At 35.6% G+C, this 18,593-nt stretch overlaps 1 protein-coding gene across 2 annotated transcripts in view; it reads right to left on the reverse strand.

The window, feature by feature from the left end:
- Positions 1-18,593, reverse strand: part of LOC111156812 (RALY RNA binding protein like) — a 686,812-nt gene that overhangs the window by 124,785 nt on the left and 543,434 nt on the right. For both annotated transcript variants that reach the window (XM_022517893.1, XM_022517892.1), the window contains one exon: positions 12,071-12,146. In XM_022517893.1, coding sequence (XP_022373601.1) covers positions 12,071-12,146 — 76 coding nt within the window. The remainder of the gene's footprint in view (positions 1-12,070; positions 12,147-18,593) is intronic.

Here is an 18,593-nt window from a genome sequence, read left to right on the forward strand (position 1 = left end):
AAATTCAGCATAATTTTTTAAAAATAAGATATTTGATTTTTCAGTTAAAATGGATGCTTAATATTTGTTGTTTCTTTCATAGTATCTCTATGTTTTCTCATGCCAAGAGTTTCAACTTTTTAAATACTCACTTTAGTCCATATTTTCAAATGCTGATTATATAATTTTTCTTCCTAAACACTCTAAACATTAGATTTACTATCTTGAGTTTAGGTAATACAGAGTAAAAAAAAAAAAAATGAGAAAAAGACAATCTTCAGCAAATCAAGAAATCAGAAGTTACAGTTTGATTTCAATTCCTCCAGAATTCTCACAATATCACAATAAGGTCTACACCCTGATGTTGTGGATAGTTTCATTAAGAGTTGCTAAGCAATCCAACTTCAAATGCTATTTCGCACATGATTATCTGAGATTTGCGGGTCTTGCTCTATTTCTTTTTACTCTATTTCTTTTCCCTTTCTTCATAAGTACATTCTGATACATTTACTGTACTCAGACTCATTACCAGTGGTTTTCTTGTATTGATTGAATCTCTCCGTTAAAAGTTTGCAACACAGAACCTATCCCCTCTTTCTCTGTCATGTCCCATGCTCTGTATACTAAGGACATAACCTGGGCTTTATTCCAAACTATTCTGTTACTATTTGTAGCTCACGTACACTGTGCCCTTTTTCAAAGCATCAGTAGCAGCAAAGCGACTAGATTACAGCTTTAAATACAATGAGGGACAGTTATTATCAGGCCAGCTCCTTTGTCTTACTACCGGTTCCCTAATCCGTAGTCAGAACTGCCATCACTACACATCCCTGTTCCTTATTTTATTGCATCACTTAAGGGCTCATAAATTTTGACTTTTTCATTTTTGAAGATTAGATGACTTCAGCTGCTCTCCCCTGCACCCTGCTCCTTGCTCTCCCCTCTGCACACGGAGCTCCTCATCCCGCTATGGCATAGACTGACTGACAGGCCACTTCCGGCAGTCAGCCCAGAGAGTTACCTGCTTCGTCCCACAAGGCTGTTGGCCTGCGCTGAATGTTAATGAAGTTGCCCCTTTTAGAACACTAACTTTTTGAATAACCACAGTAACTAAAGAAGTGTAGTTCCAAAGATGAAGGGCTGTATCTATTGAATTGGTTTTGCACAACACTAAGCACAAAAAGTCCTCATTGTTGCATGTTGTGAATGCTTTTGTGTGATGTTTATCATCTGCAACTGGAAAAATCTGGCTTTTAAATCTCTCTCTCTCTCTCCCTCTCTCTTTCCCTTTGGTTATAAAATTCTCATTAAAGAATATTTGCATTAGGTATTAAAGTTAAAAGAAAAATATCACCCATATCCTTGCTGTCCAAAGAGTTACAGCTAATATTTTGATCTCTGTTTTTTATTTTCTGCGATTATTTATTTCATTTGTTAAGTGGTTTTGGTTGTATGTTTATATAATATGTGATATTTATATAATTATATACTGTTATATATACTGTTTATATAATTTTGCTTCTTTGTCTACTCAAACCTTAAAGTTTTTCCATGTCATTATGAATACTTCATGAACATTCCATCTAATGCATGTGCCCATACCCATTATTACATAATATTTTGGCTGGATCAAATTGTTCAATGTTATAAATAAAACTCAAAGAACATCTTAAGAATAATTTCATATATTTTCACATTGTTTAAATATTTAGAATTATTTTCTTAGATACACTTTTGGAAATGGAATTGCTTAGTCAAAAGATATGAGTATTTTAAGATCCTGGATCAAGTTTGAAGGAAAAATAGGAAGAAACTTGATAATAAAGCACTTTTGCTTTTCTTTTGTATTTGGATTACAAAATAAATAACAGAATACCAGAGTGTTAGAGGTATGAATCAAGTAAGAAATGGTTTAACTCAATTCCTTCATGTTCCAAGAAAGCTGAACTTAAAAGAGTTTGTATTGCTTATAATCACCTAGCTGGCATGGGGTGACAGAAGCAGATACATGATGTGGTTGTAGGTTTCCTAAATTCCAATCCAGGGCTCCTTCTAATGACCACAGTCGAAATTTCCGGACTGAGTGATTCTAACACATAAGCAGAAATTTTGCCAGAGAGAAGATATTTCAAGCAAGTATTAAAGGATAAACTATGTAACACTTCAATTAAATTTGCAGTGTATTATGCTTAACTCAAAACAAGCCCCTTGTCCTTTTATTCCACTGTATAGTAAACATAAATGAAATACACACCACTGCTTGGGTTCGGAAGAAAATCCACTAGTACACTGAGTATTCTGCTATTTAACAATACCGATAAGGTTGAATTTTCAATCGTGCTATCATTCCACTAGAAAGAAATTTTGAAAGTTTAATAGAGGTAATTAATTTCCAAAAAAACAAATTTTTGTGAGAAACATTCATCATACATGGCTGACTAATAATAATCTAGTGAGACTAAGGCTGTCTTTTTTCGCCCTCATCTTTCTAGACATCAAAAAAAAAAGAGGCATTTCGAGCTTTGCTTTTAGCACTTACAACCCAATTGGAAGAATTAGTCTTGCATTTAATTTACATAATTTTTATAAGAAAATTTGTGGACCATTTTCTAATTAATATATTTAAAGCTAACCAAAGCTAACAAACTTCACCTTTTGACTGTGCAAAACTTGCTCATAATTAAAATCTCAAAAAATCTTTCTATAACTCAACATTTTCTATTAGTTTATAATTTGTGGTAAGTTTTTGCAAACTTTAATTGACCAGGAGAAAATGCATTTTTATAAAGATAGCAAAATTAGGTACTTTTATAAAATACTTAAAAGTCATTCACGTTGTAAAAGTGAGAAAAGATGACAGACGAGAAAAGCCCTTTGGCTTCTCATTAATCCAGTTATGTCCATCTAGATTGTGAACATTTATTTCATCTTTTCTCCTTTCCCTATTTTTTTGTACTCAGACATTCCTCTACCTCACAACACTTCTCTTATTCCTACTTTTTTTCTTACTTAGAAGATAAGCAGTCAGTATGGTCACAAACCATCCTTGTAAGTGGGCTGGGAATATTATAGTAAAAGCTCTGGAACTTCAGAGGAGCAATCGGTGAGGTGGTACAAAACATTAAGTGCTCAGGAAGGGAAATAATATAAGGAACTTCTCATCAGTCTTGCACAAGCAAATCCGTAAATTATTGCTCTTTATTGTACTTTAAAAAAAAATGGGACGACACCTGGAAATTTAACACTCCCTCTTGAAAATTAGGAAAAATATTTCCCTTCCCTCCTTTTCCCTTGTTCATTTATAGTAGGAAATTTGTCATTGTAGAGAGTTTCTTCCCTCTTTGAAATGTACATAAATCTCTTTAAAAACTATGTAGGTCTTGATGACCTAGTCCTGTCTTTTTTTGAGGACATGGGAGCCATGTTTTGAGATGTTATGAGGACATCTCTATGAAATGTTAAGTATCAAAGGAGACAGCACCCCTATCTCCCAAGTTCTGTGGGACGGTAGGACTTTAACTTAGGTGTTCCAGGTTGCAAAACTACCTGTCATAAAGATAGAAGAAGCTAAATTTTCATCTGGATAAGAAACTGCCGATTAGTTAACACAAATCATCACCCCAAACACCAGGTGAATTTACAATGAACTATGGATGACAAATGGTGGTGGATGACAAATGGTTACTCAAGGATTAGTTATTATTTATCTTGAGAACATGTACAGAATGGGTTATATCTGCTTTGCTATGTTAAAAGGTGAGATTTCTTTCTGTCTTTGTGAACTCTTCGCAGATCACCTGTGATGTGCATCACGTTCTGGGTGCTTATTCAATAAGAAAAGTGTTTCCTTTTTTACTACCTTTGTGGAAAGCATTTCTGGGTTGGGGAAAGATCTTGATTTTCATTATATTAGTAACAGCTAAAGAGAGGGTACCACTCCCACACTAAAGATTTTTTAGTCTTTAATCTTATTTGTTTAAAATAGGACTTTAGACACAGTTCAGTTTCTTTTATGATCCTTCATGTAGTCTTGTGGGAAAGGAAGCATATTCTGGAATTTCCAACTTAATGTGCACATTTAGGAGACAGATGAAATGTGAGCCCTTGGTGGACAAAGAAGGAATGAAATAACTCTTTGAAATGAAAAACAACGAATTTAAAATTAGCTTAGGTTGGAAATTCAGGGACCAAATTTCTCTACCAAGGGCTCTTCTAAAGAACAAGTCACTAGATCTAAAGTTAATGACCAAATAAATAAAATGATGAAAACAACTGAAATCAGCACTGAGAGTGGAGACACTCCATCTTATAAAGAAGACGGCATTGTCTTTTGGAAGACAAAAATCCAGAAGGCACCTTCCGCCCAGGCAGGGAACCTTTACATATTGACACAGTGTGATATGACTTATCATCCTCCTGTGCTTTGTGGGGACTAGTGGTGTTTCTGTTAGTGCTCTAACCTTAATACCCCCATCATGCAAAGCAAGAAGAATAAAAACATAGTGAGACACAAACAGCATATAGCATAAAAGGCCATAACACTTGAGTCCTGCTGATAAGCAGACTTTGGTTCAACAGAAAAACCCCGTTCTCACAAATCAAAGAAAGCCACTATTTCAGGACAGGCTGCAGCTTCTAAAGTAAAGTTGTCAGCTAGAAGAAAAGACTTGCCTGTTTTCATCTGTCCCTGCCGGCTGTGAGGAAGAGCAGAACTTTCAGCCCCTTCTATCCCATGCTGGGTTTACTGTTCCTTTTCTATCTCTCCCCATCCTAGAGGAGGATTAAGTAACAAGTCAAAGGTCATAAACAACCAAGCATGGTCTTTTTCTTCCAGTCCTTGGGAATACGTAGATAAGCCAACCGAGGGGTCAGCCCACTCTGGCTTTCAGTCTCCTCCTCTTACGCAGCTAATATGGATAATTTGCCTGGAGATCTAGCTATCCTGGAATGTCACTCTTTTTTAGTTTTATGCAATTTGTTACAAGATGGTAAACTGTCTTGGGAGAAGCAGAAAAAAAGTCAGCGTGGCTCGCTCTTGGTTTTTATATACTCCATGAGGAAAGTTCCATTAGTTTAAAAATATTTTGTGTGCATGAGTGTGTGTGTGTGTGTGTGTGTGTTTATTGTATAGCTAATACTGAAGGTACTATCTACTGTATTGTTTAGATATTTTTATATGTGGTAAGTTTCTCTGAGAAGAGAGAGGGAAAAATAGTTTCTTTTTTTAAAAAAAGATTTTATTTATTTATTTGAAAGAAAGAGGATGAGCAGGGGGCAGGGCAAAGGGAGAGGGACAAGCAGACTCCCTGCTGAGCAGGGAACCCAATGCAGGGCCGGATCCCAGGACACTGAGATCATGACCTGAGCCAAAGACAGATGCTTAACTGACTAAGCCACCCAAGCACCCCAGGGAAAAGAAGTTTCTTATCACAAACTGAAGTACTTGCTTTTAATAGATGGTTACATACATTACCATGCATCCCTTTTTGCCCTAACTCTTGGGTATCTCGTAGCTAAGTTCAGTGCTCACTTTTTATTATTACGTAAATTTTCTAAATATAATTTGCTTGATCCTATCTACCACAACCCACACCCAACACCTACCTAATTCTTGGCTCTTACTATTTACCTCTTTTTAAAATTGGTTGCATGGTTTTGCTTCCTTTGATTTTATCATAAATTACCTCAAATCAAACAAATAGAACTGTACTCTGTCAAAAAACCTTAGAGATGGATTCTTTGCTTTAAGAAATTGCACCATCCAGTCTCCCTTTACTGTTATCACGTTCTTTCCATACGTAAGAAGATATTTATTCATAGATATTTATGCATCAAAACCATCACACAAGACTGCAACTAGGCCATTCCTTAACCTAGCAGAGAACTGCCTGCAGCGGAACTATTTTAATGGGGATAGTGTCAGCATTTCTCCAAACATTTCAAATTAAAAGGTTTATAAATTACATTTGCTTAGTGTTGAAATATGAGGGATATACTTTAAGTAAATGTAATCTTTTTTCCCCCCCAAAATATCTTTTTAGCCAGTTATAGAAAATGTTAACCTGTTTAGTTGACTGCATTTTAGCAACATCATCACAGCTCAAGGCTCATTTAAAATACTTCTTAAAATACTTTATTATACACCTTTTTCTTTGAATAATCATAATAATGAGAATAACTACAATTTACAGAGCATCTATAACAGTTCCAGACTCCTTAAATATATCATCTTTCAGGAAATTTTTATTCTTCCTTCACGCAGCTGAAGAAGCTAATGAATTAGAGACGGAGTTCAAATCACTGCTAATGCTAAGCCAATTTTAGGATGCAGCCCCGTCTGACACTCTTTCTACCAAACATTCCCACATAACACATCTGCACAATTTTAAACCATCCTCAAAGTGTGTGCTTGGGACTTTTTCTGGTTCAACAGCATTTCATGTTCCCTTGAGAAGTGAATTAAAGAGAAGTCATCCTCAATTACCCAGACGTATGGATATTCAGGTTGGAGTTTTAGAGTGTATTTTTTTTTTTTTTTTTTTGTATTTTCTCTTGTGGATATTGGCAACCACATTTTTCCATGCCAGTAATCTGAATGCCCAAGATTGAACCAGGAGCTAAAAGAGACTGTGATTGCCACATAGACCCAGCAACAATGTACTTTCAAACTGAACACTGTCGAAGTGTCAGTGCTGGGGCTTGTGCCCACTCCAGAAGGTCAGGGTGCATCAGCACAGGGGGTGGGAGTAACAGTTCTCTGTCCTCTTCACATTCCACTTAAAAACCACAGAGTCCATTCCCAGATGGCTTTCTGAGAGGGCTCACCTGACTAGGTGAGTGAAATGGAAACCTTTACCAGGGCAAAGGAAGCACTGACACTGGGTGTACTAAGCTTCTGAAAATGAAATGTTTATGTGTATTATCCTTGACATTATAAAAGGAGACAGAAAATAAATAAAATAATCAATATCTAATTGGTAAACATTCCTCAGCAAACAGAGCAAGTCAATGAAGCAGAGATGTCCAGGATGCTTTTCCTTCATAATGATTTTTGCTATTTAACATTAGCTGAAATTAGCCTCTATTGTTTTTGTTTCAATTGTCAAGGTCCTAGGGGACATTTTAGGTCACTTGAGGATTCCATAATGTGCCCGAGTCACCGTGAAGGATGACAACAGAATTCACCTAGGTCGAGTGGTAAACAAATCAGCAGAGATATTTTGCTGCAGAGTCCTTTTACTTGGTCCAGGCTCTAAAAGTGTTTTGGTCACTGAAGTTCCTATAAAATAACCTGTCTTCGTGGTTATCACCATTAATTGCTGTGATCTTCAAAGAGCGGTACTATAGGTCATCCTGTGACAATCTTAAGGAGCCTTAAAGTTACTTGTGGTGACAATCTTGATTTCCACGGTCATCACTGTGAGGTGGAAAGGTTGCTATAAAAGACATTTGTACAACCATATTTGGCATAAAACCGTATTTGGGAGTGATACCTAGTAAGATCTATGCAATGAGTGGGATGAAGCTTCGTTTCATGTGTCTTAACTGCGCTGTGTTCCCTGTGACTGGGAGGGCTGCCTCTAGGTGAGTGAAAACCTGTACTTGGTCAGCTCTGATAAATAGTATCTTTGTTCTCTGGTTGTCAGCTTTACTCACATCAGAGAGGAAAGGTCTGTCTCCTTTATAAACAGAAACAAAACCATCATGCAATTATTCTCATTTAGCTATTATTTAGTGTTAATTAGAACTTGGCATGCTGGGAAACTCTCTTCCTGGGGGAGAATTTTATTTTAGACCCTCATAGACACTGTGTAATGTACACAGCATATTTGAAGCAATGATTTATTAAAAGTTACAATATTTTCCCTAGAGAATACATTTGCTCTTCACCATCAGGACTAGGTCCAATATTTATGGAATGTTCACAAAAGATTAATTATGTTTCATTTACAAATAGCCTCTAATGGGAGACATTTTTATTACAAGTGCTATTCTAATGAATTGTCTGTCTTTATGAATTCATGTTTAAGACTGAAATAATTTCTTTTGCTTCCTTTTCTTAACCCTCTATTTGAGCTACTGTTGTTCGTCATGTCTTTCCTATTTCTTCTAACAGATTCATGTGATCATCCCCTCAGTTGCCTAAGCTGGAAACCTTGGACATATTTGGGACTCTCACTCGTCCTTCCATCCCATGTCCAATTCTCACCATATTCAAATGACTCTGTTGCTCATAGAATAAAAGTCAAATCTCCTTAATCTGATAAGCAGGCATATTAAAATCCTGATAGCCTGAGCCACCATAGCATTCTAGCTATCTGTTCTTCACCAAGTGAACTATACTAGTTCTCACCATGTGATGCTCTTCTTTATTTCTCTGCCTGTGACCTTATTCATATTTTCTTTGCCCAGCATGCCCTTCTTTCTCTTTGCCTACTTACTAAGTGAATGCCTGACTGGAAACCAGCTCAAGTGTCACCCAGACTTTTCACTCCCCTCCACCTTGGCAGGATTAGTAACTCATTTATTTTCTTCTAGAACTGAATGTATACTTTATGTTCTTTATGTATATGTACATCTAACTCATGTGTAACAGTAATATTTTAAAGCTTCGGTATGTTTCTAAAATTTTTTGTGTCTTTCATGTATACCATGTTAATTTAGCACATGATAAAGGCTTGGTGAGGGTTGCGTGGTTAAACTGAAAATCCTGTTAAAAGAAGTAGCAGAACGGAGTAATGTCTCAGTGTGTATTCCATGTAAATACTGCTTTGTGGTTGATGATGGAGAAGAAATGGATACAGATAAAGAAGAAAGTCTGATAGTACACCATACACATCCACAACAGAATAAACAGATATAGAGACATAGCAGTTTAAAGCACAAAGGTATATCAGAGGCTACCAACAGTCACAAAAATAATCTACTTTTATTTCATTTGTTCTCTCCTCTCCCTATAGCCTTGGCATTTTCCATGTCATTTGCCTTGAAAAACAGCTCCCACAGTGCCTAAACCATAGTAGACACACAATAAACATGTCTTGTATGAATGAATGGATGGATGGATGGAGAAATGAAATTATTCCAGCTCTTTCATTTCATAGTTCAGAAAAACAGACCAAAGGTACAAAGAATAGGAAAGCAGAAACAAACTCTTTTCAAGCTGCTGCCATGTGCCCTACACTAAACTAGGTGCTTTTGCCTCAGTTATTTAATTTTATTCTATGAAGAAAATTATACGACCATTATGTGAGATGAAGAATTTGAAGCTCACAATCTGTGTGCCCTATGATCACAGAAATCATTTGTAACTCTTGTTCTTATGCTGTGTCTAGTGTAGAGTCTTTTCAATGCCACTAGCTGGCATGATATTGATGGACAGAAATATAACTGATTATTGGTTTGGGGGAGCAGGAATCTCTGCTTTTTATAATCTGTATTGTTTAGGTAGTAGCAGGTGAGTAGATATGGGGAGAGGGGATCTAGTCACAAGATCAATAGAATTGAAGGCTGAAAACCAGTTTAGTTCCTAATCTTGATACTTTAGTTGGGGTGAGTCCTTTATTGTCTTGGAAATGTAGTTTTCTCATTTATAATGCAACACACAATACCAACTTGTGGTGTTCTATGGTGAACAGATGAATACTGCCTATGAAAACACAGTTTGCCCACATAAAAAGAAGGTATTACTATTATGAAGCTTATGTAAGAATAAGAAAGTGTGTATAAAAAGCCTTTCTCAGGGGCGCCTGGGTGGCTCAGTGGGTTAAAGCCTCTGCCTTCGGCTCGGGTTATGATCCCGGGGTCCTGGGATCGAGCCCCGCATCGAGTCCCGCATCGAGCCCCGCATCGAGCCCCGCATCGAGCCCCGCATCGAGCCCCGCATCGAGCCCCGCATCAGGCTCTCTGCTCAGCGGGGAGCCTGCTTCCTCCTTTCTCTCTCTCTGCCTGCCTCTCTGCCTACTGTGATCTCTGTCTGTCAAATAAATAGATAGAATCTTTAAAAAAAAAAAAAAAGCCTTTCTCAGCTGCACATTCGCGCTCTTTTGTTCCCTTTGTTACCGCTTTGTAATTTCACAACATCCTAGCCTTCATTTGTGTAAACAGATGAGAACAGGATAAATAAGCATTTCTCCACTAATGTGATTTGTATACAATATATCAGCTTAAATGAGCTTCTGCTTCTGATTTGTTTGAATTCACAATTCAACATAATTTGGTAATAGAGAAATAATGTTGAAAAGACATCTGTTTCTTATCATAAGCTTCTATTTTCATAAGAAAATCAAAGCAGTCCAAGAACAGGAAAATTATGAAAACTAACATTAATGCACCGTATTAACTCTCTGATGAGAAAAAAAAGCCACGGACAGTTTGTTTTGTTAATTATTGAAAATCCGACTTTTCAAATGTTCTGCCTTAGTGGCAGTTCTATGCATACATTTAAAAATGAACCTGATCAAAAAAGAACTCGCATTTTTCAGTTTTATTAATATTATCCTTTACCTCAAACAAGGTACAGAAAATATCACTTGCTTTTGGTTGGTGACTTCATTTCTAACCTTTAACATCAATACTACCTTATGGTCATTTATTAAATTAGTTAAGACCTGCACCTTTCCATTTTTATATAAATTTTAAGTTAAAATTAAATAAATCCACACAGTCAAAATAATAAGAGTAAATAAGACATATTTTCAATATATCCTTTAGGATCTCTGATGGTCATACATTAGAGATCTCTCTGTGGTGTTAGGAATGAATAGGACCTTGAAATTCATCTAATTCTGACCCTTTTCTTTCATAGTTTGGGAAATGAGGCTGTGAATGGCTGAAAAAAGGAGATATGCCAGTTCTTAGAGAACAAAGACAAAAAAAAACTCCAAGCTAGCTTTTGAGTACTCTTCTTACTGTACTAGATCAGAATATAATTAATTTTGACAAGTATAACTCAATTCTCATTTACCCAAATAATATCAGGGAAAACCTTGCTCAACACTTACATTAGCTCTTTGGATGTAGACACTGATGGAATGAAGATATGTATCTGGGAGAAGATGAAATAAATTGGATGATAGGAGACCTCAATTGCTTGGAATAATTGGCTAAGTCTAACAAAAGGGAATTTAACAGAGAGAGAAATAAAAAATCTGCACTTAACAATATAAAAACCTATGGCAAAAGTTCAACAAGTGGGACATAAGGCTTAGCAGCACGACATTTTTTTTTTTCAAAAGTGGCTATTTTTAAAGAACTAAAAGTTCTATGAGTTTACTTTTGTCTTCTTCCCAAAAGGAACTGAATTTTACTTAACATGATAGAAGTTTACATAGAACGATAAAGGTACTCTATACCATCTACTTATCCACGTATAATTGAAATTATGGGTGTGAACACTGATAAACTGGGGCATGTAGAAGGGAAAGAACAGAATGTTAAGTTGACTGAGACCCAAGTATATTAGGAAAAGTTAAAGGTAGTTAGGTATGTGTCTCTGGAGAATGGAAGGTCTGCATCTGCTGTTTTAGAGAAATAGGGGTGAAATGAATAGGTAGTTTGCAACTAAAAAGGCTGAATGATCGGGTGGAAAGAATTCAAGATATAACATTAGAAAGCATAAGTCTGAATTTTGGTGCCATCATTTATAAGTGGTGTGACCTAGGGAAAATCTCTAAGAAAATGCACATCAGGTTCTTGATCTGTAAGATGAGAGTAGCAATACCTATAATGCAGGATGGTTATGAAAATTAAGTTAAATTAAACAACATCGGAAAAATACCTACAGTACACAGCATGCAGTACTCAAAAGATATTGACCTTTCCATTGCTTTGTCAGTAAAGTCATGAGAGATTTTTATTAGATTTTATTAGCGGAGTATCTTGTATAAGGGTTAAGTGGAGATAGGAAGGTTAAATGTACAAGATCCCTGCCAATGCTGTGTGACATATTTATATGTTGATCACCAGCATTTTGTTGTACTTTATACCAGGAAAGATGGTTCTTTAAAATATTTGATTCCTTATCAGTTATACTGCCTTTTAAAGTCATGACAAGTTTCCATTACTATATCTCGCTAAATTGCTTACTTACCTATAAAGTGCAGAGAGGGGCCTCTTGTTTCCAGGTTTTGGTCTATATGGTTTGGGTTCGCCTGCCATATTGATATCTGAAAGCAAAAAATAATATATACCACTGATTAGGAAAAATGAATCCATTTGAGAAAGCAAATCATGAGGTTTTCTTTTTCCTTTTGCCATTTGCCTCTATGAATGTTATATGCCATTATTTATTCAATGGTTTTTTTCTCCAGCCTATGCTAGCCCAGCCACTGCTTGAGCTATGTCATGTACCAATCTGGTTAGCTCCATGCCCTCATAAAACTTACTTTTACTGGGGAAGAAATAGATAGTAAATAACAAACAATATAAATAATAAAAATATGTAACATATTAGAAAGTGATAAGAACTATGAAAAAAAGACAATGTTCAATGAGGTAGGGAAATGAAGAATGTTTAGTAAAAAAGAGAGAGAGAGAAAGAGATATCCTTCTAAATTGGATTTTTGCCAGAAATAACTTGCATGGAATAGAGCTTTGTTCATAAGAGGAATTATTAATGTTCCTTGACAATATCTTTCCACCTATGTAGAAAAGAAATGTAGAAGGCTTGAATTGTAGAGCATACCAAGTTTACTGAGGGAATAACAAACACAATGCACTCAGCAGCTAGAATGTGTAGTTATAGTTCTGGGGTGGTCAGAAGAAGAGAGCACATCCTTGGCCTTCTGAACTAAAACTGTGATAAAATCTCTAAGATAAGACGATAAAATACTTAAATACATAACAAGAGTATTAACATACAGTTGACCAACTTCTGTCTTAAAGATGATTGTAAAACTGTAAGGGGGTTAGAAAGTTGGGTGACAAAGATTTGGAAATTACACAAAAAACAAGATTTAATAAAGTTAAAATTTCTAAAACATGATAAGAAGGAAAATCTAAAAAAGGGCAAACTTCAAGAAAAGCTTTGAAAGAAGTGAGGGACATTATTTTGACAGAAAAGAAAAGAAATGCTTCTCTTCCTTACAGTGGACTAAATACACTGGATTAGGGATGGGTGAGCCAACCAGCAGTGAAAACAACCAAATTTCTACATAAAATACAGCGACGCTTGAACACTGGTGTGAACTGCACTGTCCATTTATATGCAGATTTTTTTCAGTAAATACAGTACAGTGCTGTAGTAATGTAGTTTATGATTTTCTTGACATTTTCTTTTCTCTAGTAGCTTACTTCTATTATAAGAACACAGTATATAATACAGGTAACATACAAAATATGTTTACTGTTTATGTTATTGGTATGATTTCCAGTCAACAGTAGGCTATTAGTAACTGAGTTTGGGGGGAGTCAAACATTATATGTGAATTTTTAAAAGAGATTTATTTATTTATTTGAGAAAGAGAGAGAGAGAGAGAGTTGGGGAGGGGCAGAAGAAGAGGGAGAAAGCATCCCAAGCAGACTCCCTGCTGAGTGCAGAGCCCCACCCGGGAAATGGATCTCAGGACCCTGAGATCTTGCCCTGAGCCAAATCAAGAGTTGGCTGCCCAACTGACTTAGCCACACAGGCACCCCCTATACATGAATTTTTGACTGCACAAGGGGTCAGTGCCTCTAACTCTCATGTTGCTTAAGGATCAACTGGAGAATGTATCTCTTTTTAAAAAATACAACATTGAGCTAGTAAGAAAGTAAGGCATTCACAGAAGCCAACACCTGAGTGAAAGCAGAAACTTAGATGGAAGTGGAAGACTGACTCTACCTTATACCTTGAAGACATTTATTCAAATCAGAACTTGAGCTTTAGCTTTCATGTCCTTGTGAGCTATAGTGGGCAGGAGACAGTGCCCACAAAAAGAATATGAGCCATATAATCACTAAATTCAACATCCATGTGCATTAAAATCCTCAATTAGGAAGAGATGGAAACTTCCTCCTTCTGACTGATAAAGAATATCTAGAAACTAAACAAAACAAAACAAAAAACTCCAGAAAACATCATACATAATAGTGAAACATTGGTCACATTTTCTTTAATATCAAGGAATTTATTTTATTTTATTTTACTTATTTGAAAGTTTATTTATTTATTTATTTATTTTTAAGTAATCTCTACATCCAACATGGGGCTTGAACTCATGACACTGAGATCAAGAGTTGCATGCTTTTCCAACAGAGCCAGCCCCTGGTATCAAGGAATTTAAAAGGGCACTCCCCATTAACAATTCTGTATAGTGCTGTATTGGATTTCATAGTCAGTGAAGGAAGACAGGAAAATAGTGTCAGAAATGGGAAGGAAGAAATGAAACTGTTGATAATAATTGTTGATAATAATAGATCCACATAAACACTCCAAAGCATCCACAAATTAGTATAATTAATAAAAGAGTTTAATAGATTTGTTGGATTCAAAGCCAATATACAAAATTCAACTCCATATGCCTACATAGTGATAAAAACATAATTCTGAAAGATAAAATTTATATAGTATAAAAGTAAAGTACCCAAGAATAAATACATTATAAAATTTTAAAGATGTTTAAAAAGAAAATTATAAAATTATCTTGGAAGATTTTACAGTTACCTTACATAAATAGAGAAATTGGAAACCTTGATATAACGAACATTTTAATTCTTCCAAAGTTGATTTATTGATTCTATATAATTTCAATAAAATTACCAAACATTCTTTTTATGTCTCTGCAGAGTGGGATAAGCTGATTCTGAAATTTATATCATAGAACAAAAGGTCAAAATAACCCTTGGGGAAAAAACCAAAGGTGGCAAAAGTTGCTTTATCAAGATTTATTTTAAATTGCAGTAATTAAGACTATAGTATTGGTACAGATAGAAAATGAACCGCTGCAACATAGTAGAGGACCTCCAAACTGACACACAGATGTGGATGTCTGAATTAGAACAGAGATGGCATAGCTGATCAGTGAGTAAGGATAGGCTTCTGAAGCTGTAATAATTGGTTACCAGTTACTGCAAGGACAAATATGAAATTATCTTACACTATACGGAAGAATTATTATGGGATTAAGAACCTAAATGTGAGAAGCAAAAATACATAAATATCAGGTGGAATGTAGTAGAATATCTTTATGACATCAGAGTATGGAAGTATAGTCTTAAGCCAGACATAAAAAGCACTAGCCTTAAAATATGAGATTGATGAATTCTACTACATTGCAATAAAATAAAGAATTTCTGCTCATCAAAAGTTGCATAAAGACAATGAAAAGAAGGCCACAAACTAGATGAAGAAATCCATGAAAAAAGTTTTGTTTCTGGAATATATAAAGAACTCATTTACCTAATAAGAAAAAGAGACAAACCACCAAATATAAAATTTGGCAAAAAATGCAGGAGAGGCACTTTACAGAAAGTTGAGTGCTGAATAAAGATATGAAAAGACTCTCAACCTCACTAGTAATGGAGAATTCAATTTTAGTAAATGTGCTGCTGAAGTGAGCACAGTAATGGAGAATGCAAATTAAAACACTATGGGATAGCATTGATACCCACTGAATTTACAACTTACAAAGTCTGCTAATATCAAGAGTTGGTTAAGTTTGGAAGCAACTGGAATATGTGTACATTGCAACTACACTGCAAGTATAAGCATAAATTCATACAATTACTTTGGAAGATAATTTAGCAGTTTATAGCGAACTTAAAATACCCAGGAGGTAGGCACCTGAAGAAACTCTTGCATAGCTGTACCATAAGATATATACAAGAATGTTCACTGTAGTACACCAAGATAGAAAAAGTTCCTAGAAAAACACATATATCCATTGATAGTTATCCATTGGTAGGATAAATGAATTGTGATATATTACAAAATGACACACTATGCAACAGGGGAGAGTGAGAGAGAGAGAGACAGAGAGAGAGACTTAGAGCCATAGGGCAACAACACCGAATCTCAGGAACATGTAACACTGACCAAAAAATGATGTCAGGGAACGACAAAAGGAATGAATCTTTTTATGTTAATAAAAATACAAATTTAAACAAATGTTACATAGGAATCAAATATTTGTAATAAGATAAAAGAAGAGCAAGCAGAGGCAAACAATAAATTTAGAATGAAGGTTACCTTTAAAGGGCAGAAAAGAATGTGGAACTTGGGTAGGACATCTCGGAGACTTGAACAGTAATTATAATGTACTATTAAGCGTGCATATGTAGTGGGAGCACGAGTTTTTAACAAAGCATCATTCTTTATAACTCTAATGGAGTATAAATTTTATTTTGTATATATTTAATAACTAATAAAGAATTAGAAAAGAAAATGAGAGCAATGATGGTAAATTGTGAATTGGTAAATATTCAGGTCAAGGGTAGTGAGTTTTTGTGAACAAGTGGTTTCAGCAAAGATTGTGAACAAGGAAATAGCAGGAAAGGAGAGCAGTTGGGTAGTTGGGTGGATTATTGGATATGAGTAGATTAGTAGAGACCCCAATTAGAACTTTGCATCTAATCTGCCTGGGATACAATTTTGGGTTCTGAGTAGAGGACAGTTGTGAGAATGTATCATGAAGACAGTGACTCTTGTATGATTTGGATTAAGGCACAACCAAAAATCAAGGCTGTCTGAATCTTTCAGATGTGACACAGTTGGAACAAAAAAGTGAGTGAAACAAAAGCACATTTCTATTATTTTTATAAGCTTTGTAATTATGTTAGAGGACACATGTCCATGAAACATAATAAGACACAATGTGTGTGTCTTTAGCTCAGATTCCATGAGTCTCCATTATGAATTAAAAATGTAAAACTATTCTCATAAATAAATAAAAAGCTTAAGACTCAAATATTATAACATCTTTTTAAAAAATAATATGGTGCTAGTAGTTCTGAGGATAAGCTTAGGAGTTTGACAGCATACACATACAATGGAAAGCCTTTCATGAAAGGCTGTTAAACTTGGGATTTGCAGACATGGGATTCTGTTCAAAAGTTTTTTAAAAATGGAGAAGAAAATCTTCTGTTTCTTACAGATATAAAATAGTGTTCAAATGCATAATTTTCCTTTGAATTTACTAAAGGAAATACTTATATTTTATATATTTCACATTGCTATAGTGGAGATCATCCATAACTTGGTGTTAATGTAAAGGATGAGGGTAAAAGGGGCTGGATGTGGTCCAGGGAGAAGGGACGGAGGGCAGTGAGCTCAACTAGTCAGTGAATATAAAGTCTTGCCAAGCTTGGTATGAATGAACATTTCCATTGTACTGAACTTTATAAAAATAAGATTTAATTGTGTCTTCAGAGTAACATGGTTTAATTTGGAAGCCAAGGCTCAGGTTTTCATGTCTCAAGAGTTGTTGGCATTGAAGGGACCATGCAAACAGGGCAAATGACACAGAACAGTAAACTCTGTGGTCAACGCTGGAAAGACATCCTGAGGTTCCCTTCCATCATTGTCAGGCACTGTGTAAGTTTCCCACAGGTATGGCAAGAGAACAGTGACCAAGGTTCACCTTTCTGCCCCTCTTATAAGATAGGGGCTTTGGAGTGAAACATTGAGATACAGAAAATAAAGCGTTATTTCTTAAATTCCCAAATTTGGAAATGGAGTCATACCAAATACTAATATTTAGAAATCCTATATTGTCCTCAAGAAAGCTGTGGATTTAATCATCCTCAACAATTATTTTTTAGACCATCCAAAAAATTCTAGTTAAATTCCTACTTGTTTTGCACAAGTACTTATAAAGGTAACTATATATCAAGAAGGTGGACTCTATTATCTGAGTATTAGAATTATATTCTTATAGAGCAAGTCAGTAAATTTAGGAAAGCGCCATGAAAAAGAAGTCCTTGAAGTGTTTCTGTTTGGGTACAATATACATCATAGCTGTGTGGAAGAACTCCCCCAACCCCTTTTTGGTCTTAGGGACAAAACAAGGGAGTTAAACTTTTACCCATGGATAGGAGATGACTGGAGACAGCAGACCTCCACAAGGAGGGAGGAGGGGCGCCTGTATTTTGTCCTATGACATTGTGAGCCTCAGTAAGGACCAACTAAGAGACTCAAAGAACAGACCCCCTATCTGTTTTGAAGTTTTGATATTTCAAGTTAGCATGAAAAAAATAGGTTGGAAAAAAAAAAAGGTTTAGTCCAAAATTATTCTTCTAATGTTAAACCTCAGAATCAAACAACTGGAAAATATCCTGCTGGGCTTCTGACTATATCACTCCACAGTAAACTACTTAAAAAATATATTACATGTTCTAGGGGGGCCTGGGTGGCTTAGTCATTAAGCGTCTGTCTTTGGGTCAGGTCATGATCCCAGGATCCTGGGATTGAGCCCCGCATTAAGCTCCCTGCTCAGTGGGGACCCTGCTTCTCCCTTTCCCAACCCCTGCCCGCTGCTGCCCCCACTTGTTTTCCCTCTCTTGCTGTGTCTCTCTCTGTCAAATAAATAAATAAAAATAAATATATATATATGTTACATGTTCTAAAAATTTAATCAGTTTTCCTTTCTTCTTTATATCTAAGCTAAATAAGCAATACCAATATACCATGACAGAAA

This window comes from Enhydra lutris, unplaced genomic scaffold (assembly GCF_002288905.1).
Source record: "Enhydra lutris kenyoni isolate GAN:26980312 unplaced genomic scaffold, ASM228890v2 scaffoldscaffold49, whole genome shotgun sequence".
Lineage (NCBI taxonomy): Eukaryota > Metazoa > Chordata > Mammalia > Carnivora > Mustelidae > Enhydra > Enhydra lutris.